This window comes from Chlorocebus sabaeus, chromosome 27 (genome assembly GCF_047675955.1).
Source record: "Chlorocebus sabaeus isolate Y175 chromosome 27, mChlSab1.0.hap1, whole genome shotgun sequence".
Taxonomy (NCBI): domain Eukaryota; kingdom Metazoa; phylum Chordata; class Mammalia; order Primates; family Cercopithecidae; genus Chlorocebus; species Chlorocebus sabaeus.
In genome coordinates this window covers 48,029,725-48,054,835 of record NC_132930.1, presented here as the reverse complement: position 1 = coordinate 48,054,835, position 25,111 = coordinate 48,029,725, and the positions used below count along the sequence as shown (strand labels likewise).

The following is a 25,111-nucleotide window of genomic DNA, read 5'->3' as shown; positions in this document are numbered from 1 at the left end:
AGTCCCCGTGAGGGTGCGGCCTCTCTTCAGGGCCCGCCCTGGAGGCGGCACTGCACCTGGTCTCAAGGCACAGCTGGGGAAACTTAGGCCTGAGCCAGCTGCTCTCAGTCACTGGCCATGAAGCCCCGCCCAGTAGCGTCAGCTGCAGAACCCGAACTCCGTGCGGCGACGGCGAGCCAGCGGTCTCAGCTTCAGACACCCCCGGCAGGCCCTCCACTCCGGAAACGGAACCGTCGGCGCACGAGGGGGCGGGGCCTGCGAGACACAGCTTCCCATTGGACCCCCGCACTCCTGCGGTCCCGCCCCCGGCCGCGTGCTGATTGGCCGCGCAAAGGCAACCGTCGGCGTTTGAAACTGGGGCGCGCCGGCGGCCATCAAGGGCTGAAAGAGCGGCAGCGGCAGCAGCCAGGGTTGCCCCCGGCGCGGAGCAGACGCAGACCCAGACCCCTCCTTCCTAGCGGCGGCGGCGCGGGCTCAGAGCCCGGCAACGGGCGGGCAGGCAGGTAGACGAGCGTCTACACGGCGCGGGGAGGCTGGGGTCCTGGGGGCGCGAGGCCGTCCCGCCCCGCCCCGCCCTCGGCCCTCGCCCTCCCGCCCTGGCCGCAGCTTTCCCCGGGAAGCGTCCCCCACGGCTCCTCCCCGGGCCGCCGGGGCCCGTCCCGCGCCCTGTCGTGGGACCTGGTCCTAGACCGACCACCGAGCTGGGCCCCCTGGACGGTGGCCGGGGGCGGTTAGGGCTAGGCCGAGCCCGACGGCGGAGCGGGCGCCCTGAGGTGCTTTGTTCTCTTCGACCCTTTCCTGCCTCTCGGCCGCCCACCCTGGCTCTTTGTTGGCTGCCAGCTCGCGGACCCTCTTGTGGTTGTTTGGTCCCTTCCGGCCTCCGTCCTGGGGCCACCTCCATCTGGGCCACCTGCGGCGGACACCTGGGCCCCGACCGCTTCCCCGCACCTGCTGCGCCGCTCCATCTTCCCCCGCGCCGCATCCCACTTGTGCACCAGGGTAGCATCAAAGCACCAGCCTGGGGCCGGTCCCTTCTCTGCCCAGAGCCCCTCCCGGGGCTCCATAGTCGGTAAAGGTCCCTCCTGACCAAGGCTGGGTCTGCTGCTGCCGGAAGGCTTCCTCCGAGTCACTTTCTCCCTGAGTTCCAGGCTTGCGTGTCCCCCAGCGATCCAGCTGCCCTTCCCCTGCTCTGTACCCAGTTATTCAGGCCAAAAATCTAAGCGTCGTCTGTAAGTCCCATATATGCCAGTGGCCAGGCCCGGGTCTGGTCTGGCCTCTACTGCTCAGGCTGCAGAAGCATGTAGTTTCCCTGCTTCCCTCCTGCCCTTACTTCCCTACCCACACACAGCACCACAGTGGGCTTCTCCAGCTGCAGCACCGACTTGCCCGGGCTGCCCCTCTCTCTTCTCCAGGACCCTCCCCAACTTTGCTCTTCTTCAAATCAAAGCCTCCCCAGGTCCCCCACCACCACCAGGTGCCCGTGGGGTTCCTGCCCAGGTCGACACTCGGTTCTCTCTGGCAGCCTTTCTGCCTACGTCATTCCCTAGACTGGGAACGCTGTAGACAGAAAGGGTGGCAAGTGTGTGGGTGACTGGTGTGAGGACCTGGGCGGCCCTGGAACCTGGGACTGACTGGAGGCCCTGATATGGAAGCTCCTTGGCACCTGCTGCTCAGCTCTGGACGTCCCTTGTTCGCACACTGTCTCCCAGCTCCTCCTCTGGGCCTTCACCCCAGCCTGGTCTTGTCCCACTGCCTAGCCCGGTGGGAGAAAGCAGACCAGAGCCGGTGTCTTGCTTTTCTGCCCTCTGCTGCCGGGTCCTGCCTCACGCCACACGCAGAGGCCGGTGGGGAGACCGCGGCTTCCTCTGGCTCTTCTGGGTTTCTTATAGGCCAGGGCTTTCCTGTCTCCTGGCCTCTGCCTGACGTGGTAATACAACAGTAGAGATTATGCGGTCTTGGTTTTTCTTTCTCACCATCTTAGCCTGAAGGCCCTTTAGCTCTTGGTCCCAGGAGGCAGCAGTGCTGCCCATGGCTCCCCGTGCCAGGCTGGAGAGTGAGTCTCTGAAGCAGGATGGGGACTCAATCGGAGGCTTTCTCTGCCCCACTTGGCAGAGGACATGTGTGGGAGGTGTGAGCTCCAGAGCGATGAGCACACCTGTGCCGGAAGGGGTCGTGCTCCCTGCGGCAGCTGTCATGTCTGTGTCTGGACAACGTGGTTGTGTTGCCCTCACACTGACACAAACATGTTCTGCTTTTCCAGAATGAGTCTGCAGGTCTTAAACGACAAAAATGTCAGCAGTGAAAAAAGTACAGAAAATTGCGACTTCCTGTTTTCCTCACCAGAAGTTACCGGAAGATCGTCTGTTCTTCGTGTGTCACAGAAAGAAAATGTGCCACCCAAGAACGTGGCCAAAGCTATGAAGGTAAGTGTGACCTCTACAGTGTGTGGCTAGCCAGGTTGCCCTAGGACCTGCTTTCCTGGTGACCTCTGCGCTGCAGGACACTGCTGGTGTGGCTGTAACAGCTTGAACTAATGAATGGGTGCTCTCCTCCTCACTCCACAACAGGTGACTTTTCAGACACCTCTGCGGGATCCACAGACGCACAGGATTCTAAGTCCTAGCATGGCCAGCAAACTTGAGGCTCCTTTGGCTCAGGGTGACACCCTTGGACTGGAAAACTGTCACCCGGTGTGGACGCAGAAAGAGAAGTAAGTGTTCATGCTACTGGACATGCTGCAGCTTCACCCTCTCTGTCCGATGGCTCTTGCAGAAACGTGCTGTCCTGTTCTGTCAGGCCTTGGCTGGATTTTCTTTTTTTTTTTTTTTGAGATGGAGTCTTGCTCTGTTGCCCAGGCTGGAGTGCAGTGGCACTATGTCCACTTACTGTAACCTCTACCCACCCCAGGTTCATGCCATTCTCCTGCCTCAGGCTCCCCGAGTAGCTGGGACTACAGGCACCCGCCACCATGCCCGGCTAATTTTTTTGTATTTTTTAGTAGAGACGGGGTTTCACCGTGTTAGCGAGGATGGTCTCGATCGCCTGACCTTGTGATCCACCCGCCTCAGCCTTACAAAGTGCTGGGATTACAAGTGTGAGCCACCATGCCTGGCCGGCCTTGGCTGGATTTCTCCTGAAATCTGCACTGAGTGTATGCAGCATGTGGCCAGTTCACTAACAGAAAAGTCGATCACCAGATACTTGGATAACTTCATACTTCACTCCCCCCCACCCCCGAGATGGAGTTTTGCTCTTGTTGCCCAGGCTGGAATGCAGTGACACGATCTCTGCTCACTGCAACCTCCGCCTCCCATGTCCAAGCGATTCTCCCACCCCAACCTCCCCAGTAGCTGGGATTACAGGTGCCCACCAACACCTGGCTAATTTTTGTATTTTTAGCAGAGATGGGGTTTCTCCATGTTGGCCAGGCTGGTCTCGAACTCCTGACCTTAGGTGGTCCACCTGCCTCAGCCTCCCAAAGTGCTGGGATTGCAGGCATAAGCCATCGTGCCCAGCCCATACTTCACATTTTTGCTGTGCCTTTGCCAACCAATTGGCCTTGATCTTTGCTCCTCTAATTTGATAAAATGTCTTGGCCCTATCTCCAGGAAGGCAATCCATAGTTTCATTTATCTTGAATTCCGCCCACCCTATTAGGACTTGGAAAGAGCAGATAGACTTGTAGGCAAAGAAACCATGTTGTGTGATCCACCCCTCAGAGTGTGCATGGTTGGAGGGCTCTGCCAGGCGCTGGGTGTTGAGTTAGGCTTGGCATTGGCAGTCAGCTGGCCGACCTGATGCTTAACTGCAAGCGGATGGCAAGGCAGTGTCTGTCTGTGCCTGGAAAGGGAGGACCCTGGAAGCAGCTCTTTACTCTGTGGCTGAACTAATCTGTCTGGGCACCTGGGAACACCTCATCTGCATCAGGGTGGGAAGGGACCCCAGAGGCATGATTTTCTGCTGGTTTTTGCTGATGTAACTGTTGTTGCTGTTTTGAGACAGGGTCTCGCTTTGTCACCCGGGGTGGAGTGCCATGGTGCCATCACAGCTTACCGCAACTTTCACCTCCTGGGCTCAAGCAGTTCTCCCACCTTGGCCTCCTTAGAAGCTGGGACTACAGTTGTGAGCCACCATGCCTGGCCAATGTTTTTTTTTTTTTTTTTAAGACGGAGTTTTTCTTGTTGCCCAGGCTGGAGTGCAATGGCGCGAACTCAGCTCACCACAACCTCCACCTCCCGGGTTCAAACGATTCTCCTGCCTCAGCCTCCCAAGTAACTGGGATTACAGGCATGCGCCACCACCCCCAGCTAATTTTTTGTATTTTTAGTAGAGACAGGGTTTCTGCATGTTGGTCAGGCTGGTCTCAAACTCCCGACCTCAAGTGATCTGCCCGCCTCGGCCTTCTAAAGTGCTGGGATTACAGGCATGAGCCACCACGCCCAACTGGCCCAAAACTTTTAAACAGATTTTAGGTATGCGAAGAAGAGCATAAGGAACACAATACCACTAATGCTTCTCACTCCCTGAGATAAAATGTCAGCAGTAAGTGCAGGCAGCCTTTCCTATGTCCTTCTCTGGGCCCTGGGCCTGTCTCCCCTCCACCCCTCCAGCCTCAATTTGCAGTTCTTGCTATATCTGCTTGCTACTTTTCAAGTTGGTTTTTTGCCCCTTTTGAAATTTGGTCAAACGAAGTGAGAATGAATCAGACATTGGTTTACAACAACCCCAAGCAGGAGGGGAGGACCAGCAGCAGAGAAGTCGTCTGCCAGCTGCCATGGGTGTGATCCGTCCCAGAGCCACAGATGCCCTTGCCTCTGCCCTATGCCTCCAGGGCCACCCAGCAGCCTCCATAGGGCAGAGGGTGTAAAGGAGCTAGGAGGGGCTTGGGAGGGTGGCCCTGTGGGGCTCCAGCCAGAGTGACTCTGAGCTCGTGGCTTGGGTTCGTGGCTGTCATCTCCTTTCTGGAATTCTGCTTTGGCCCAGGTGGTGGTTGCTGTGGTGCTCCCACGTCAGTGGGATGAGACCAAGAGCAGCCGCTGTGTGCAACTGCCCATGTATCATTCCGAGGACAGCTGAGTAGCCGCCTGGGAGGGCAACGCCACCCTGAGGTGGCAGCTGGGCAGCAGAGGAGTTGTGAACAGTCCGACAGGTCCCTAACCCTCAGTTTCTCAGTTTTGACATCTTCAAACTTAGAGAAGAGTTGGAAGAGAAGGGCAGGTAACAGAGGCCCCTTATCTGAGGCCCTGGCACATGACCCTGCATCTTCTGAGGGACCTGAAGGCCGGGAAACAAGTGATGCAGCGTTTGTGCCCTCTGTGTTGTAGTCCAGCCCCAGCCATCCCAACAGCCGCCTCTTCTGTCAGGGGCCCTGTGCCCTGCAGTCCCACACTGTGAGCAGGGAGTGCCCCGGGAATGGTGGGTCCCTGGGAAGGTGTTCTCTGCACCCGTGGCGCTCCACTGTGGCAGGCGGGTGCTGCGCCAGTGTGGCCACAATCCAGGGAGGTGTTGCAGAGGCCACTCAGGCCCTTCTGTGCCTGAAGGTGGCATCGTGCACCTCAACCTTGTCCTTCAGTGAAGGCTGTGACTGTCCCTGGCCACAGCACTGCCAGTTCCTACCTGAAGGGAAAAGCAGATCCGTGCAGAAAACGTTTGTTTACCACGCCCCTGCTGGCTGTCCGGGGCCTGCACGTCCCCAGGGCTGATCTGTGGGCATGTCCTCGGGGGAGGTTTAAGCCAGAGGACAGTGTTGACTGAGCTTTCTTGTTTTGCTTGTAGCTGATGTTTTCACACAGACTAAAGTGTCATCAGAATGCTGTCAGGTCCCTTAATGTTAGAATTCAGGGTCATTAAGATGGTGCACACCCTTCGGTGATTAGGAGAAGCACAGGTGGAAATAGTGATCTTTTAACTTACAGGCCCACAGCAGGCTGGAGGCCACACAGAGGACTGGGGCAGGCCCTGGAGCACAGGCAGGGGACAGCTGAGAGGGTGGCAGCCAGCCTCGTCTATCAGGGAGTAGGGTGGGGTCACTGTATGCTGGTGGGCAGGCGCTTGAATGGATTTTTTACAGGAAGTGGTGGATGTCGGTCACCGTGGCTCCTGCCTGTAATCCTAGCACTTTGGGATGCTGAGGTGGGTGGATCACCTAAGGTCAGGAGTTCTAGACCAGCCTGGTCAACATGGTGAAAACTTGTCTTTACTAAAAATACAAAGCAAAATTAGACGGGCGTGGTGGAGGGCACCTGTAGTCCCAGCTACTTGGGAGGCTGAGGCAGGAGAATCGCTTGAACCCCAGAGGCAGAGGTTGCAGTGAGCCGAGATCATGCCATTGCACTCCAGCCTTGGCAACAGAGCAAAAATTCATCTCAAAAAATAAATAAATAAATAAAAATAAAGGAAGTGGTGGGAAATTGAGGAGCCCAGTCTACCAGGTGGGAGAGATGCCTCTAAGCTTCTTTCTCTGGCACCAGCTTGAGGCATTTGGGTGTGGTGTCCCACATCTGACCCCCCAGGCAGCAGCCTGTGCTGCGTCCTTGCTGTGGTGCCTGGGTGCAGACTTTGTGCATGATGACGAGTGCTGTTTGGGTGGCAGAGGCTGCTGGAGGACTCTGGGTCCAGCACTTGCCAAAGTGCATGATGAGCACAATTAGGCAAGCAGCCCAAAGGCACCCCTGCAACTTGGAACCCCATGCATAGCCAACCCCAAGAAATGAGGCGGAGGCGGGGGTCAGCGAGGACGTCTCGTGGCTGTGTCCATCTGTTCCACAGGGAACCGGTCCCTAGGAGGACAGGAAGGAACCACATTGAGGAACTAGGGTGGGGGGTGGAGAATGGGAAGCTGTGCCAAGGGTGACTCAGCCCTGCTTCTGGTGTGAGAGAGTTAAACCTGTGTTGAGAATGGATGCTGAGGTCACCTAACCTCACAAGTACTCACTGCTTCACGTTGACTAAGTCTGTTTTAAAAGCCAACAGCTTATCAAGAAAGTGGATGCCAAAACTACTCATGGAATTCTACAGAAACCAATGGAGGCTGACACCGACCTCCTGGGGGATGCAAGCCCAGCCTTTGGGAGTGGCAGCTCCAGCAAGCCTGGCCCGGGTGCCCTGGCTGACCTGGACTGCTCAAGCTCTTCCCAGAGCCCAGGAAGTTCTGAGAACCAAATGGTATCTCCAGAAAAAGTGTCTGGCAGCCCTGAACAAGCCTTGGAGGAAAATGTTAGTTCCTATTCCTTAGACAGAAAAATGACACCCACCTCTGAGACCCTAGAAGACCCTTCCAGGACAGAGTCCCAGCACGAAGCAGAGACTCCGCACAGAGCCAAGGAAGAAGGCCGGCATGGTGGGGTCTCTGCTCCCACAGCAGTGGCCACTTCGCCTCCTAGTGCGATCCCTGAGGAAGCCTGCGGAGGAGCACCCCTGGGGGGTCTGCCTGGTGAGGCCCTGGCCTGCCCTGTGGGTATGGGCACCCCTGTGCCAGCAGATGACACTCAGGCCCTTCCCTGTGCACACACCTCTGGTCCTGAGAGCACAGCCCCGACCAGCCACCTGGTGACTGGCAGGGCCATGACCCTGAGTCCTCAGGAAGAAGCAGCTGTGGACCAAATGGCCAGCTCCTCAAGGAGCGGACCCATAAAACTAGAATTTGATTTATCTGATGGCGCCACCAGCAAAAGGGCACCCCCACCAAGGAGACTGGGAGAGAGATCCGGCCTCAAGCCTCCCTTGAGGAGAGCAGCAGCGAGGCAGCAAAAGGCCCCGCGGGAGGTGGAGGAGGACCCCCCCATGCCGGCTTCTCGGGGCTCTTACCACCTTGACTGGGACAAACTGGATGACCCAAACTTCAACCCGTTCAGAGGTGACACCCTGTCTGGTCACAGAGAGGCCCAGCCCCCAGAAAGCCCTGAGACCAGGCTGGGCCGGCCAGCGTCTGAACAGCTGAGTGCTGGGCCTGCCATGGAGGAGCCAGGCACCTGTCTGAGCCAGTAAGTGTGGGGATGGGGTGGGGAGTGTGGTGTGGGGCAGCTGCCCCGCAGTGTGTGTGGTCAAGGACCCAGAGGTGTCATCAGATACTCCTTTGAGGCTGGGTGGGCTCCCCTTGAGAAGGGGCCTCTGGGCAAAAACAGGGCTCAGGTGGATCCCAGCTAAGGGTTCTTGGCCTTGCCTTGGTGCCATGCATCTCTTTAGTGCTCCCAGCCTAAGGAGGGATCCAATAAGGGTGGGCTTAGGCCAGAAGCCAAATGCGGCCAACCTTGGGCAGGACCCTGTCCCCCAGTCATGTCCCTCCTCAGGTGAACTTGACTTGGGCATGTAACTCCAAAAGCCAGGCAAAGCCTGTTACTGCCTGGGGTGGCGTCCACCGCTTGCTGGAGTCTTCGCCGTGGGTCTGCTGCCTCCTGGCTGAATGGTCTTAGGGTGTATCCCCTAGAGTTGCTCAGTGGGAGATTGTCCTGCCTGTAGGGTCCAACCCTACTGGGTCTGTGGGTTTTTTCTCCTCATGTTCGGAGACGAGAGATCATAGAAATAAAGACACAAGGAAAAGAGATAGAAGAAAACACAGCTGGGCCCGGGGGATCACTACCACCAAGGCATGGAGACTGTAATGGCCCCGAATGCCTGGCTGAGCTGTTATTTATTGGATACAAGGCAAGGGGACAGGGTAAGGAATGTGAGCCATCTCCAGTGATAGGTAACGTCGCGTGAGTCACGTGTCCACCAGGCCTTTCCCTGTTTGGCAGCCGAGTTGGGGAGAGAGAGAGGACAGCTTAACGCTATTATTTCTTCTATGCATTTCAAAGACTTTAGTACTTTCACTAATTCTGCTACTGTTCTCTAGAAGCTCTAGAAGGCGTACAGAGCAGAACGTGAAAGTGAAACAGGAGCATGACCGCTGAAGCACAGCATCACAGGGAGGACGAGGCCTCCGGATGGCTGTGGACAGGCTTGACTCATGTCAGGCCTTTCATAATAGGTGGTGGAGCAGAGTCTTCTCTAACTCCCCCCAGGGAAAGGGAGACTCCCTTTCTCAGTCTGCTAAGTAACAGGTGCCTTCCCCAGGCACTGACGTTACTACTAGACCAAGGAGCCCTCTAGTGGCCCTGTCCGGGCGTGACAGGGGGCTCACACTTGTCTTCTGGTCACTTCTCATCGTGTCCCTTCAGCTCCTATCTCTGTATGGCCTGGTTTTCCTAGGTTATAATTGTAGAACAGAGATTATTATAATATTGGAATAAAGAGTAATGCTACAAACTAATGGTTAATGATATTCATATATAATCATATCTATAATCTATTTCTAGCATAACTTCTTATTTTATATATTTATTATACTGGAACAGCTTATGCCCCCAGTCTCTTGCCTTGGCACCTCGGGTGGCTTGCTGCCCACACCTGCCCCAGCCTCCACACCTGAAGCCTTTTGTCAGTTTCACAGTGAAAGGGATGTGCTCATCCTTGTGGTTCCCTTGGGCTGCGTTGTGCTGACTTTAGAGCTCGCAGCCTGCTTCTCCCAGAGCTGGCAGGCAGGGTGTGTGTTTTCCTGCTGGGTGAGGTTGGCGAGGCTGCTCTGTGGCCAGGTCGCTTGGGGCAGCCGCATGCCTGGTGCACTCTAGCTGAGTGTTCATGTAGCCGGCACAGCAGTGCAGGGAAAGGCAGTGGCAGCTCGGTGCTGGAGCAGGGGATGCCGGGGTTCTGGGGTGTGGGGCATGGGCCTTCTGCTGACTCTGTCTCCCCAGGCAGCGGCATTCAGCCTCAGCGGAGGACACACCTGTGGTGCAGTTGACAGCTGAGACCCCAAGAGCAGAGAGCAAGGTAAGGGGGGCCTGTGTGGGTGCCTGTGCTCCTGGCCTGGTTGTGTAGAAGAGTAGCAGGCAGTGGAAGCCCCAGCGATCTTGGGTGATGGGGTGGGATGTCCCGCTCCCTCTCCCCCAAGTCTACTTCGACAAGGTTGTGGGGAGGCAAAGCTACACCCCAAGTACCTTGACTGCACTGCACAGGGTGACTCTGCCCGTTCCTCCAGGAGGGAGCCTTGAACTCTGCCAGCATCTCGCTTCCCACAAGCTGTCCGGGCAGTGAGCCAGTGCCCACCCATCAGCAGGGGCAGCCTGCCTTGGAGCTGAAAGAGGAGAGCTTCAGAGACCCCGCTGAGGGTATGTTGCCTGGCACAGACATCACACGCAGTCTGCCTGGAGGGGGCCCCGTGAGCACTTGGGCAGCTTGATGCACCTGCGTCATCAGCAGATGTTCATTCTGCAGGCTGTTCGGTCTTTCAACTTTGAATAACTCATGCACAAATTTCTGGTTTGTCAAAACTTAGACACTGTTAGGAGAACAGGGCTTCTACCTTTAACATAAAAGACTTCTAGAAATGGAAATTGTAGACTCAGGAAAATGAGCAAAAGAGGTGAACAAGGCAGGGCACGGATGACATACAAATGCAGAGTCAACAACTGGGCACTCGATCATCAGAAATACTGCTTGAAACAACCTTTTTTTTTTGAGAGTCTTGCTCTGTTATCCAGGCTGGAATGCAGTGGCACAATCTCGGTTCAATGCAACCTCCATTTCCCAGGTTCAAGAGATTCTCCTGCTCAGCCTCCCAAGTAGCTGGGATTACAAGCATGTGCCACCATGTCCAGCTAATTTTTGTACTTTTAGTAGAGACGGGGCTTCACCATGTTGGCCAGGCTGGTCTCAAACTCCTGACCTCAAGTGATCCACCTGCCTCGGCCTCCCAAAGTGCTGGGATTGCAGGCATAAGCCACCACACCTGGCCCAAAACCCCGTGATAATGAAATGTGAAGCCTAAACCTTAGACACCAGGCTGCAGTTAAACATGGTTTGTCTGTAAGATTGGAAGGTGGAACAGTTCTTAAATTAAAGTGCATTTGGTAGGAATTGATGGCTGAGTTATTCTAAAGGACATGGCCACCTGGGTAAGATCTTAGTTTGGAGAACTGAAAGCCCAGGCACACAGCAGACGAGTGGAATGTAGGGTTTGTCGCTGACAGGATGGTTGTGGGCCTCCACCACATGGGGATATTGGCTCAGCTGGGGTGGGCCTGTCACACTCACGTGGGATCCGTGGAATCACACAACGTGGCCTTCTGTGTCCGGCATCTCCCTCGGGGAGGTGTGTTTTCGAGTCCCGGCTGTGCTGGAGCAGGTGTGGGTGCTCCTGTCCTTGCCATGGCGACTTGGCTTCACGTCGTCTTGATCCATTTGTTCATGGATTTGCTGGTTTCTGCTTTTTACCTGTCAGGAGTAGTACTGCCACGAATGTTCAGGTGTAAGTTCTATGTGGATGTATACTTCCATTTCTCCTGGATAGATACCTAGGAGTGGAGTCACTGGGCACAGTAACTCTGCTCACCTTTTAGCTGCCAGGTGGCCTTCCAGAGTGGCTGGAGCATTTCCCATTCCCGCCAGCAGTTAGAGGAGAGCTCCGGTTTCTCCACATCCTCACCAGCACTGCCTGTCTGTCTTGTTGATCCTGGACTTCTAGCGGTGGGAAGTGGATCTGGCTGTGGTTTTGATTTGCAGTTCCTGGGTGGCTCTTGAACAAGTGTCTTTTGTTTTTTTTTTTTTTTGAGACGGAGTCTCGCTCTGTCGCCCAGCCTGGAGTGCAGTGGTGCAGTCTCGGCTCACTGCAAGCTCCACCTCCCAGGTTCACACCATTCTCCTGCCTCAGCCTCCCGAGTAGCTGGGACTACAGGCACCCGCCACCATGCCCAGCTAGATTTTTGTATTTTTTTAGTGGAGACCAAGGAGGGGGGGTGGGTTTCACCATGTTAGCCAAGATGGTCTCTATCTCCCGACCTCATGATCCGCCTGCCTCAGCCTCCCAAAGTGCTGGGATTATAGGTGTGAGCCACCGCGCCCGACCAACGAGCATCTTTTTGTGCCCGTTGGATATCTTCTTTGGAAAAGTGTCTGTTGAGACCTTTGCCCATTGAGCCACTTATGTTTTTATTACTGAGTTTTAAGAGTTAAATCCCTTTCATTCAAGAAGTGAAGGAAAGAAAAAATAAAAAGTCCCTTATCAGATGATGTTTCAAAGTACTGGCTTTTGGCCAGGCACAGGGGCCCATACTTGTAATCTCAGCATTTTGCAAGGCCGAGGCAGGAGGATTGTTTGAGCCCTGTAGTTTCAGACTAACCTGGGCAACATGGCAAGACCTCATCTCTATGAAAAAAGATTTTTTTTTAATTACCTGGGCATGGTGGCATACACCTATAGTCCCAGCTGCTGGGGAAGCTGAGGTGGGACGCTCGCTTGAGCCAGGAGGTCAAGGCTACAGTGAGCCATGATTGCACTATTGCACTCCAGTCTGGGCGACAGACAGCGAGACCCCTATCTGAAGGAAAGAAAAAAAAAGGCAGAAATGAAAATGACAACAAAGCCGGGCACAGTGGCTCACGCTTGTAATCCCAGCACTTTGGGAAGCTGAGGCGGGCGAATCACCAGAGATCAAGAGTTCGAGACTAGCCTGGCCAATGTGGTGAAACCTCGTCTCTACTAAAAACACAAAAATTAGCTGGGTGTGTTGGCACATGCCTGTAGTCCCAGCTACTCAGGAGGCTGAGGCAGAAGAATCACTGGAACCCAGGAAGCTGAGGTTGCAGTGAGCCAAGATTGCGCCATTGCACTCCACCTGGGCAACAGAGTGAGACTCTGTCTCAAAAAAAAAAAAAGAAAACTGAAAGGCCATAGCAGAGAAGGACCTACAAGTCTTTGCTAGACTAAATAATTGGCAACAGGTTTTTAGTTTAATTGAGAAAAGGAGAAAATGAGCACCTACTACTAGGCATGAAGAGAGGGACAAAGCTAGAGATGCCCCAGCCTGGATCTCAGCCGGACCGAGGCCCTGTCTTAAAGTGCCGGTTTGGTTTGGTTTTTTTCCGAGACTGAGTCTTACTCTGTCACCCGGGCTGGAGTGCAGTGGCACAATCTCAGCTCATTGCAACCTCTGCCTCCCGGGTTCAAGCAATTCTCCTGCCTCAGCTTCCTGAGTAGCTGGGATTACAGGCTCATGCCACTAGGCCCAGCTAATTTTTATAATTTTAGTAGAGACAGGGTTTCCCCATGTTGGCCAGGCTGGTCTCAAACTTCTGACCTCAGGTGATCCACCTGCCTTGGCCTCCCACAGTGCTGGGATTACAGACGTGAGTTACTGTGCTCAGCCACAGTTTAAGAGTTTTATAGTTTTAAAGGCCGAGACCAGAGGAGCACTTGAAGTCAGGAGTTCAAGACCAGCCCTGGCAGCATAGCAAGACTCCTCCTCTACCAAAAAAAAAAAAAAAATGATAGTTTTAACTCTCACAGTTAGGGTTTTGATCCATTTTGAGTTAATCTTTGTATCTGGTATGAGGCACCTTTCCTTTTTTCTTTTTTTTGAAACAGAGATTTCCCTCCGTTGCCTAGGTTGGAGTGCAGTGGCATAATCTCAGCTCACTGCAGCCTCCACCTCCCAGGCGCAAGCAGTTCTCCTGCCTCAGCCTCAGCCTTCCTGTAATAGGCGTGCACCACCGTACCTAGCTAATTTTTGTATTTTTTGTAGAGACAAGGTTTTGCCCTGTTGGACTCCTGAGCTCAAGTAATCCACTTGCCTCAGCCTCCAGCCTTAGTTTTAACCATAAGTTATGTTACCAAAAATTAAAAGACTTGTCTAGCATAATTTTAAAGACTAATAGTTCTCAACCAGAGCAGTTTTGCCCCCGCCTTCCTCCAGATGTCTGTGGTTGTCTCACCTGGGGGTGCTGCTGGCAGGGAGTGGGTGGAGGCCGGGGATGCTGCTCAGCACCCTGCGGTGCCCAGGCGACTCCTGCCACAGAGAGCAGTCAGGCCTCGGGCATCAACACCTGCAAGGTAGGAGATCCTGCTGTGCCACAGAGGGCCTCAGCCCCAGGTCTCCATGAGACACTGCTGGCTGGAATGATCCTGCCCTACCGAGTGCTGAGGGAGACACCAGCCCGCGGCTCTTAGGGCCCTGGTGAGGGGCGGTGGCGGCGGCATGACTCACTCCCTCTCAGTTCTAGGCACGGGCGCAGAGGTGGATTACCTGGAGCAGTTTGGAACTTCCTCGGTAGGTACCAGGCACTTACGCGAAGCCTCACCTGCAGTGTCCGCTAGCAGCCGTAGCAGGTCTTTACCCCAGGGCGTCCCTTGGTGCCCACGTCCCCCCAGCTGCACACAGGCCCAGACATCATGGCGGGTTCTGAATCCAGGCCCCTCTACAGCACCTCCTCTAAGTGGCGTCCTGTAGCAGGGCTCTAGGGCTCTCTACCTGGCACTTAGTCCAGAATGAAACCCCGACATGCTGTGCTGCTGGGAATGGCGGTGCCTCGGGCAGGGTTGCAGGTGACCAGAGGTGGGAGTGTGTGTGACCTCCCTGGCCCTTCGCCCCCCTGTGTGTGTTTGGACGGCAGTCAGACCTGATCACTTGCCCTCTTGTCCCCAGTTTAAGGAGTCGGCCTTGAGGAAGCAGTCCTTATACCTCAAGTTCGACCCCCTGCTGAGGGACAGTCCTCGTGGACCAGTGCCCGTGGCCATGGAGACCAGCAGGTGTGCGCGCCAGCCCTCCCCCACGCGTGAAGCCTTGAGTGTGGGAAGACTGGAGGCCGTTCCCAGGTGTGTGTCTGCACAGAGGCTTCTAGACCAGGGGGAGATGATCTGAACTAGAAAGGAGTTGTTGGGAGGGTGGGCAGGGCAGCAAGCCCAGAGAGTCTTGTGTGGCTGGCAGGAGCAACGGCATCCTATCCCCCAGTCACACGGCTGCTGCCTTGCTGGTTACAGCCACCATTCTAGGTGGATTAAAGACCTAAACTTAAATCTTTTAAAAGTAGTTCCTCTAAAATAGGTCAGCAGGCCAGACGCGGTGGCTCACGCCTATAATCCCAGCACTTTGGGAGGCTGAGGTGGATTGCCTCAGCTCAGGAGTTTGCCACCAGCCTGGGCAACATGTTGAAACCCCGTCTCTACTAAAATACAAAAATTAGCCGGGCATGGCAGCATGCACCTGTAGTCTCCGCTACTTGGGAGGCTGAGGCAGGATAATTGCTTGAACCCAGGAGGCGGAAGTTGCAGTGAGCCGAGATTGCGCCACTGCACTCCAACCTGGGTGACAGAGAAAGACACCATCTCTAAAAAAAAAAAAAAAAAAAACCCCGGGCGGGCGCAGTGGCTCAAGCCTGTAATCCCAGCACTTTGGGAGGCCGAGACGGGCGGATCACAAGGTCAGAAGATTGAGACCATCCTGGCTAACATGGTGAGACCCCGTCTCTACTAAAAAATACAAAAAATTAGCCGGGCGAGGTGGCGGGTGCCTGTAGTCCCAGCTACTCGGGAGGCTGAGGCAGGAGAATGGCATAAACCCGGGAGGTGGAGCTTGCGGTGAGCCGAGATCCGGCCACTGCACTCCAGCCTGGGCGACAGAGCGAGACTCCGTCTCAAAAAAAAAAAAAGCAAGAAACAGAGGTCAGCAAACTGTCACCTGTGGGCCAGACTTGGCCACTGCCTGTTTGTGTAAATAAAGTTTTATCATCACAGAGCCATGCCCGTTCCTTTGCAAATTGTGGCAACTTTCACACTAGAAGGGCAGAACTGAGTAGTGTGACAGAGGCTGTGTAGCTTTCAAATCCCAACACATGGCCGGGCACAGTGGCTCACGCCTGTAATCGCGCCCTTTGGGAGGCCCTGGCGGGCGGATCACTGGAGGTCAGGAGTTCGAGACCAGCCTGGCTAACATAGTAAAACCCCATCTCTACTGAAAATACAAAAATTAGCCAGGCGAGGTGGTGGGCACCTGTAATCCCAGCTACTTGAGAAGCTGAGGCAGGAGAATCCCTTGAGCCTGGGAGGCAGAGGCTGTGGTGAGCCGAGATCATGCCACTGCACTCCAATCTGGGGGACAGAGTGAGACCCTGTCTCAAAAGAAGGGAAAAAAAAAGCCTCTGAGCTGTGAGCAGCCCCCGATGAGGCAGCACCGGCTCCACTCAGCCTGCAGTGGGTAACGAAGTGTCGCCGTGCTCTCCGGAAGGACGAGCGGCCACGTAGGACAGGCAGGTGAGGGAAGGGAGCATGGGGCAGCAGAGAGGCCAGGCCTGCTGGATGCAGGTCTGTGTTTTCTACCGCTACCCTGACTTGAGTGGTTTTTTTTTTTTTTTTTTTTTTTTTTTTTTTTTGAGACGGAGTCTGGCTCTGTCGCCCAGGCTGGAGTGCAGTGGCCGGATCTCAGCTCACTGCAAGCTCCGCCTCCCGGGTTTACGCCATTCTCCTGCCTCAGCCTCCCGAGTAGCTGGGACTACAGGCGCCGCCACCACGCCCGGCTAGTTTTTTGTATTTTTTAGTAGAGACGGGGTTTCACCGTGTTAGCCAGCATGGTCTCGATCTCCTGACCTCGTGATCCGCCCGTCTCGGCCTCCCAAAGTGCTGGGATTACAGGCTTGAGCCACCGCATCCAGCCGACTTGAGTGGTTTTAAACTAAAAAGCAAAGAGCCTGGTTAGCTTGTCCACATGGTCCTCTGTGTCCTACTCAACACTGGGAGGACTTGAGTGACTGAGGCTGCCTCTGCTTGGTGGCAGCATGCACGGTGCAAATGAGCCTCCCTCAGGAAGTCCGCGGGAAGCCAAGCTTGTGGAGTTCGATTTCTTGGGAGCACTGGACATTCCTGTAAGTCCTTCAGTCCTTCTTGAACTGTCTTGTCTGTGGTCTGAGGGAAGGAGTTGTTTTAAGGGCCTATGTTTTCTATTCCTGGGGGTCTGAAGCCTTTGGCTCCATCGGGGGCATGGAGCCACAGTGCTGTCTCGGGTCCCTCGCCACGCTGTCTGAGCCTCTTGGCCTGCGTGGGCCTTTCCTGCCCCCCCATGCCAGGTCACAGGCAAGAGGCAAGGGCGAAATGGGTTCCTGGTTCATCCCCATCTCCTGCAGGTGCCAGGCCCACCTCCAGGTGTCCCCGCACCTGGGGGCCCACCCCTGTCCACCGGGCCTATAGTGGACCTGCTCCAGTACAGCCAGAAGGACCTGGATGCAGCGGTAAGGACGAAGGGAGTGGCTATTCCACAGAACCTGCAGGCCACTCTGGGGCTTGGCCAACAGTGGGCACGGGTGGGGTCCAAACAGCCTGACCAGCCATCCCTGCCATCCCTGCCCCTGCTGGTCAGGGTGGAATTGCAGAGAGCTGCCGGCCCCTGGCCTGTCACTGCTGCCCAGGTTGCTGAGGGTCCAGGCTTCCACCCAGTGTCCCCGCAGTCAGCTGCCCACCAGCAGCTTCCCCAGGACTCTGTGGCCTGGGTGCAGTGCTCACCTCTGGTGGCCTTGCAGCAGTGTGTGGTACTCGCTGATGTAAACCCAAGTGTTGTCCCTTCCCTGCTGCCCTCCCACAAGCCCGGACGCATCTCCTGGCAGGTTAGGAAGCTCATCTTCACCCGCCCCACACCCGAGGTCCCCTGCCTTGTCTCCCTCCATCCTCACTGCACATGCCAGGCTTCAGCCTGTTCTAACTCCAGGCCTAAATTGTCCATAAGAGAGCTGTAGGCACGCAAAGGGGCTGGGTGTCTGCAGGCACTGCTGTGAGCTACTGCCACCAGACAGTTCCCAGGGAGGTGGGGACAGGGTGGCTCTGGAGGCCGGCTGGCAGGGCTGGGTTCAAGCCCCAACATCCACACCAGTGTTGCTCGCAGTGGCCCCAACTGCAATGTGATGCGGCCCTGACTCAGTTCCCCAACAACGCCCTCCCTGTGTCAGAGCCCATGCGAGGAACCCAATAGCAGGGCTGGGGACCACAGCATGGCCGGCCCCCTCCTCTGCAGGCCTGGACTCCGGGGGCAGGTGGCCCCTGCGTGTAACTTATGTTAGAAATGCAAAATGCTTGTTCCCTGGTGCCACAAAGAAATAGCACTCGAATATAACTTTAATTTTCTCAGTAAAGCAGTTTTTATTTTCTGCAGAAAGCGTGCCCCTCGCCGATGGAACAGTGGCAAGAGCACACTTGAACAAGGGAGGGGAAGGGGTTCTTATTCCTGATGTAGGTAGCCCCTTCTGCTGTAGTGAGCAGAGATCGCGCCACTGCACTCCAACCTGGGCGACAGAGCGAGACTCTGTCTCAAAAAAAAAAAAAAAAAAGATCTGAACATACTAACATACTGATTATTTGAAGAGAAACTTGGGGTTCACTATATTTAACACTTAGGATCTCTGGTGTCCGCCACTGGGCTGCGGGGGTGGGTGCAGGGACACACACCTGTTGGGTGCCTGCTGGTTCCACCCAGGATCACAGCCTGCAGCCCCAGGCCTCCTGCCCCCGGCAGTCGAGTGCATGTGGAGCAGGCAGCCTTGGCCTCGACGGGTTTCCCAGGGTCCCACTAGAAGCCCTATGTGGAACTGTGGCTCTGGGACATAGCTCCAGGGACCTCGGGTGTCGGCTGGCCCCATCCTGTGGGGAGGTCTTTGGAGGGTCAGTTTGGCCCACCTGCCTGCTGACTTGGGTGTGGCCCGAGCAGGTAAAGGCTACACAGGAGGAGAACCGGGAGCTGAGGAGCAGGTGTGAGGAGCTCCACGGGAAGAACCTAGAGCTGGGGTAAGGAGGCTACGCCCCCTGTCCTCCCCATCCCTGTCCCCGTGCGCATCCCCACCTGGCCTGGAACCGCTGGCCACCCGAGGCCATGGCTGTGTGCTCTCCTCCCACAGGAAAATCATGGACAGGTTCGAAGAGGTCGTGTACCAGGCCATGGGTGAGTTCCCGGGCCGCCGAGGGCACCCACCTCCAGGAGGAGCTGCCTATGCCCCACCCTGGCCCTGCCCCGGACCCTGCCTAGGGCCCCACCCTCCTGAGGCCCCTCTTCCTGACACACAAATCCCCTCAACATGGGCCCAGCCGTGGAACCACTGAGGCAAGTTGTGGGGAGATTGGTGGTAGTGAGGCTGGTGGCTCCCACAGAACCAGCACTTGTCAGGCCCCAAAGTTGTGCAGATGCTGAGCGAGCAGTGGGGCTGTGGTGGGAGCAGAGCCTGTCCCGCCATGGCCTGCTCCACTCCGCCCTGCCCTCACCATGCGGCTATGTCTAGCAGCAGCTTCTGTAGGTGTCTGGCAGGACAGGAACACCGGGACTCACCCGGCCTCCCAAAAGCTTGGGCTCCTGGAGGTGCTACTGTGGGGATCTGTCTTAGGCTAAGTGTCAGCTGGGGGCAGGTGACTGCCTGGCCCTTGCAGTCCCTCCAGGACCACCACGACAGCACGACCCACAGCCTGGAGTTCGCCGTACTGGCTCCCAAGCCTCACCCTGGACTCGAGGATGTTGGGCGCCACCTCTCTTCGGGGACCTCTGTTGCTGGGCCCTGGCCCAGGCTCCAGTTCCCTATGGATCTGATGTGGAGGAAACAGCTGTTTTCTGGGCCTTGCTTCCGACCTAGGAAGACCCCGGGTGGAGGGGCTCATTGCCCTGCTGAGGCTCACACCCACTGCCCACCTCTCCTCCCGGCACTCAAGCACCTCACCTCACTCCTTGGGCCGTCTCTGGCACCCAGCGTCTCGGTTGCCTCCTCATCCTGAACGTTTGTTTTTCTTTTCTCAAGAGGAAGTTCAGAAACAGAAGGAACTTGCCAAAGCTGAAATCCAGAAAGTTCTAAAAGAAAAAGACCAACTTACTACAGACCTGAATTCCATGGAGAAGTCCTTCTCTGACCTCTTCAAGCGTTTCGAGAAACAGAAGGAGGTGATTGAGGGCTACCGCAAGGTATGTCCCCGCTGCCCCGGTGTCCTCACCTTGGAGGTTGACGGACTCATGGTCCAAGCCAGCGGGGCTACAAGCTGCTGTTTGCACCTTGGTCCTTGGCCAAGCCTCCCCTTGCCATGGGGGCGTGGGATGACCTGTGAATGAGACAGGGTGCAGGAGTCACAGCTGGTTTGCGAGGCAGCTGAGGGTGGTGGGAGGCAGAGTGAGCTCTGCTGCTATGTGAAAGATGACTTGGCTATGATCAAACACCTGTGAGATTTGAGACAGTGCTGGTGCACCGGGGCCTGGAGCACTTCAGAAAGGGCGTCAAACCTGGGCTGTCTAAGCGCTTGGGTCCCAAGGGTTGGCGACCCAGGGCATGCAGTATCCAAGGCAGGAGGCCCATAGAAAGGTGGTCACGTCTATGCAAGGTCACCCTGGTGTCCTCCTGGCCATAGGACTCTGAGCGCCCTCCACCTTCTGTGCTGGGCAAGGCCCATGTGCTGCTGGAAGGAGGGATGTCTGGGCCATCCATCTGCCCGGAGCAGGCCTGGAAGGTACCTGCGAGGCCGCCAGAGGGTTCTGCCCACAGCAGTAGTGTTGGAGCGGAGGTGCTCAGTGTCTTCTGTAGAGGAGCTGGGCCTGTGGGTGCAGCTGGAAGAGGGGCTGTCACCATTGGTGCAAGGGGTTGGGGACACCAGATGGGTCCTCTGGGAGTCAGACTAAACTAGAACAGTGGCCCTTGCAGGGCCTGGCTCAGCCACACCTCATCTGAGTCCTGAAGTCAGGTAGGTGTCAGTGGCTGGGGCCCAGCTGCCTAAGAGAAGCAAGTCTGAATACTCTCTGGAAAAAGGTGTCTTAATGCTTTAAATTGCTGCTACAGAGTTTTAAATTAGTGTCTGGCACAGAATAACCAAGTGTGAAAGGAACAGGAAACATGAGTGAAAATCAGACCTGTTATTAGAGTGAGGCATGGTGATATACGCCTGTGGTCCTAGCTACTCAGGAGGCTGAGGTGGGAGGATCGTTTGAGTTCGGGAGGTGGAGGCTGCAGTGAGCCACAGTTGTATCACTGCACTCCAGCCTGGGCAATAGACCAAGACCCCCATCTCTAAAATTTAAAACAAAAAAAGAAGAAAACTGTTGATAGACCCACGGGAGCCCCAGGCGTTGGAGGTGGCACCAGCAGGTAGTGCCCAGATCTGCAGGGAGCGGATGGGAAGGGCCTTGCGGCAGCAGAGTGCAGTAGTCTGGCTCAGTACAGACGCTTGGAGAGGCTGCTGACTTGAGGACACAGTGGCTTTGCTGACCTTCCCTCAGGTTGGGCTGTGGCGTGAGCAGCTGCCTTGGCCTTGCCTCTCCTCGGGGCAGGCCTGTCCCTCAGCTCCCACTGACCACCTCCCCTCTTTCTCATGGAGGCTTCTTTGCACATCTAATCCCATCTCAGAGGACCCAGTGCAGAGTTTAAAGTAATTGCCTTCTGTGTTCAAAAGAGTATTGCTTCAGTAGAGACCTCGAAACTAGAAAAGAATCCCCTTTGGGAGGACAAGACAGGCAGATCACTTGAGGTCAGGAGTTCGAGACTAGCCTGGCCAACATGGTGAAACCCCGTCTCCTAAAAATACAAAAATTGGGCTGGGCAAAGTGGCTCATGCCTGTATTCCCAGCACTTTGGGAGGCCAAGGCAGGTGGATCACCTGTCAGGAGTTCAAGACCAGCCTGACCAATATGGTGAAACCTCATCTATACTAAAAATACAAAAATTAGCTAGGTAGGCATGGTGGCATTCGCCTGTAGTCTAAGCTACTCAGGAGGCTGAGGCAGGAGAATCGTTTGAACCTGGGAGGCAGAGATTGCAGTGAACCGATAGCGCACCATTGCACTCCAGCCTGGGCAACAGAGCAAGACTCCATCTCAAAAAAAAAATTAGCGGGGCATGGTGGTGCAGGCCTGTAGTCCCAGCTCCTCAGGAGGTTGAGGCATGATCATCACTTGCACCTGGTAGGCGGAGGTTGCAGTGACCCAAGATTGTGCCGCTGCACTCCAGCCTGGGCCACAGAACGAGACTGTCTCTAAGAAACAAAAAATACGGAAAAACTAGGCCAGTTTATGCCTGTAATCCCAGCACTTTGGGAGGCCGAGGCAGGAGGATCACGAGGTCAGGAGTTCAAGACCATCCTGGCCAACATGGTGAAACCCTGTGTGTACTGAAAATACAAAAATTAGCTGGGCGTGGTGGCAGGCACCTGTAGCCCCAGCTACTCAGGAGACTGAGGCAGGAGAATTGGGAGGTGGAGGTTGCAGTGAGCCGAGATCGTGCCATTGCACTCCAGGCTGGTGACAGAGCGAGACTCAGTCTCAAAAAAAAAAAAAACTAGAAAAGAACCAAATGGAAATTTCTAACAGGTACACAGTTAACAAAGTTAGCAGTTCAGAGGGTACAGGTCAGATGAGGGAAGCAGAGGGTGAGCTGGGAGCCAATGTGCGGACGGCAGCCCCCAGAGCCAGAGGGAGAGACACCGCTGTGGCGGGAGGCTTGACCTGTGTCGACGTGAGAGCTTTCGGCTGCCACCTCCCAGACAGACGCTGCTGGGAATTTTCCACAGCAGAGAAACACAGGGCTGTGGGTTTGCGGGAGGTGTGACCTCCGCAGGACATAGTGGGCTGCATGCTGGGTGGGTGCTCCTGGGATACGGGGCTGCAACAGAGCAGTGGGGATGGCTGGGCTGTGAGGCTGCTGGGGGCACTGCAGGAAGAGGGCAGGTGGGCTGAGCCTTCCCCAAGCAGAGGCCACTCGGGGGCCCAGGAGCCCCTCAGTTGGGGCTTCTCAGTCACCGAGCGGAAGGTGCCCCAGAGCTGTGGGGAGCAGGCAGGCCTGGGTAACCATGTGGCTCCTGCTGGCCTCCCCCGCCTGTCCCCAAGGCACAGGGTCCACCTCCAGAGGGGGAGGGGCTGGGCTGTCAGTGGTCCCAGGTGCATCCCACTTTCCAGCAGCACTTGGTGCCAGCAGAAGCTACAGGTGTGGCAGGAGGGGATGCAGCCGTGAGGGCACCAGGTTCAGGCCTGGCGTCTCTGAGGGTGGAGAGCTAGGGCTGTCCTGAACCTCCAGAGGAGGTGAGCTGGGAACTTGCATGGAGGGGCTTTTTCCACAAGGAAAACGGGAGGTACTGCCTTATGACTGATGCCCCAGACAGCCTTGAGGGTCTGCAGGTCCCCAGACACCAAGCCTGGGTACTCTCCAGCAGATGGCATGGTACCCACAGCTAATGCCTGCCCCTTCCTAGAACGAAGAGTCACTGAAGAAGTGTGTGGAGGATTACCTGGTGAAGATCACCCAGGAAGGCCAGAGGTACCAAGCCCTGAAGGCGCATGCGGAGGAGAAGCTGCAGCTGTGAGTGCTGGGCGAGGCCCCCACCCTGGAGGGAGAGTCTGAGCACCTGGGTCCCAGCTCAGCCTCTGCCCTGCCCCTACCTGTCCAGGGCCAACGAGGAGATCGCCCAAGTCCGGAGCAAGGCCCAGGCGGAAGTGTTGGCCCTCCAGGCCAGCTTGAGGAAGGAGCAGATGCGGATCCAGTCGCTGGAGAAGACAGTGGAGCAGAAGGTGGGTGCAGGAAGCCCAGCTCACGGGGCCAGCTGGCAGCACCTTCTAGAAGGCCCTTGGGCCTGCCGCTCCCTCCAGGCAGGGAGAAGCCCCCACAACTCATCTTCCTCCTCCAGACTAAAGAGAACGAGGAGCTGACCAGGATCTGCGACGACCTCATCTCCAAGATGGAGAAGATCTGACCTCCCAGCAGCCGCTGTCCCGCCCCTGCTCCCGTCCGTCGTCTTGTCTGATTCTCTTAGGTGTCGTGTTCTTTTTTCTGTCTTGTCTTCAACTTTTTTTTTTAAACTAGATTGCTTTGAAAAGATGACTAAATAAAAGTTTCCTTTCAGTTTAAACCCTGAAGCCGCTCTGGTCTTGAAGCAAAGGCTTCCCAGCTCTGGCCTGAGGCTGAGCCCATCTGCAGGCGCCTCCCTTTCCCTCAGAGCTGGCCACTTGGTCCCTGCCTGCCCCAGGCTCAGGCTGCCCTGCTGAGGGCAGGGACAGCCAGTGGCTGGAGGAGGCTCAGGTCTGCCCAGTCTGCCCCAGCCACCTCGGGTTGGCTACATGGTTGTGGTCTCAGGTACACACATCGAAGTCCAAATTGACTCAAGTTGTTGTTTGAGATGGAGTCTCGCTCTGTAGCCGAGGCTGGAGTGCAGTGGCACGATTTCAGTTCACTGCAAGCTCCACCTCCCGGGTTCACGCCATTCTTCAGCCTCCCAAGTAGCTGGGACTACGTGCACCCACCACCATGCCTGGCTAATTTTTGTATTTTTAGTAGAGATGAGGAAGTTTTCATATAAAACAAAAACCATGAACAGCCAGGCGTGCGTGCTGGTGGCTCTGATTCTGGTGCTGACCTGGCGAGCCTGCAGCCTCAGCTAATTGAGCGCTCACCAAGGTGTGGGTGTGGAGGGAGGCCCCTGCAGGTGCAGCTGCTCAGCCCCCATCATCCTCAGGGGCATGGAGGCTTCAGAGTAAAACAGGTTTCCCTGAGGAAGTTCTGTCTCCACATGGCAGGGCTTCCTTCCCAACCCTAACCCCACAGTCCCGTCCTGCGGATCTCAAACTTGGACAGGCGCACTGGAACCCAGGGCAGTTCCAGGAGCCCTTCTGGACAGGCAGAGACTCGGCCCAGCTGGGGCATCCCAGGAGCCGTGGGCACCAAGTTGAGAGATGCTGGTCGCTGGGTTCAACCATGGTACCTAGGACCCCAGCACCAGCCAGAGGGCCAGGGTCTCCTGAGGGGCTGGGCAGGACCAAGGGTTGATGCTGTAACCTGTTCCTGGGGGTCACTGCTGCTGTGCGCAGATCACGCCGTCCAGAAGAGCCGTTTTCTTCCATCAGTGGAGAGTGGGGCTCCCCACATAGGGAGGGACCCGGATGACAGATCTGGCCGCAGTCATCTGGCCCCAGTAGTGTCTGAGCCTGGGGGTTGCAGTCCCAGCACCTGCTTCCAAGGCTCTGCAAGTCTGCGCCTTACCCTGGTGAGCAGCACCCCAGTACTGGCCCTCAGGTGGGTGCAACACCACCGCCAGCTGCCGCCAGGGGTCACTGCCGCTGTGGGCCACACAGGGACCGGACCAGGTGGGTGACACCCTGAAGGGGTGGGGCTGGGGTGCCAAGAAGCTGCATGAACCGCCAGGGAGGCTGAGGAGCCGGTGGGGACTTCAGCCTGGGTGGCCAGTGGGGTGTCCCCAAGGGCAGGAGGGCGTGTTTGTTCTTAGTACATTTGGAGGAGGGAGCCTGTCCCAGGGATGGACGGCCACAGCGGGCCATGACCAGTCATGGCTGGGGCAGGGACTGGGCCAGCCTCGACG

At 56.3% G+C, this 25,111-nt stretch overlaps 1 protein-coding gene across 2 annotated transcripts; it reads left to right on the top strand.

The window, feature by feature from the left end:
- The first annotated feature begins 61 nt into the window (after positions 1-61).
- TACC3 (transforming acidic coiled-coil containing protein 3) lies at positions 62-23,647 on the top strand. Of its 2 annotated transcripts, none has more exons than XM_008018152.3 (16): positions 62-503; positions 2,261-2,423; positions 2,568-2,710; positions 6,966-7,982; positions 9,732-9,807; positions 10,016-10,145; positions 14,029-14,081; positions 14,457-14,626; positions 16,581-16,668; positions 16,927-17,031; positions 18,498-18,574; positions 18,685-18,728; positions 19,570-19,730; positions 22,994-23,100; positions 23,189-23,309; positions 23,426-23,647. In XM_008018152.3, the coding sequence occupies exons 1-16, from the start codon at positions 118-120 to the stop codon at positions 23,489-23,491; spliced, it is 2,907 nt and encodes a 968-aa protein (XP_008016343.3). In that variant the 5' UTR covers positions 62-117; the 3' UTR covers positions 23,492-23,647. The 2 variants fall into 2 exon arrangements, with proteins under 2 accessions (XP_008016343.3, XP_008016344.2); XM_008018153.3 differs by having other exon boundaries at positions 348-499.
- Positions 23,648-25,111: the final 1,464 nt, after the last annotated feature.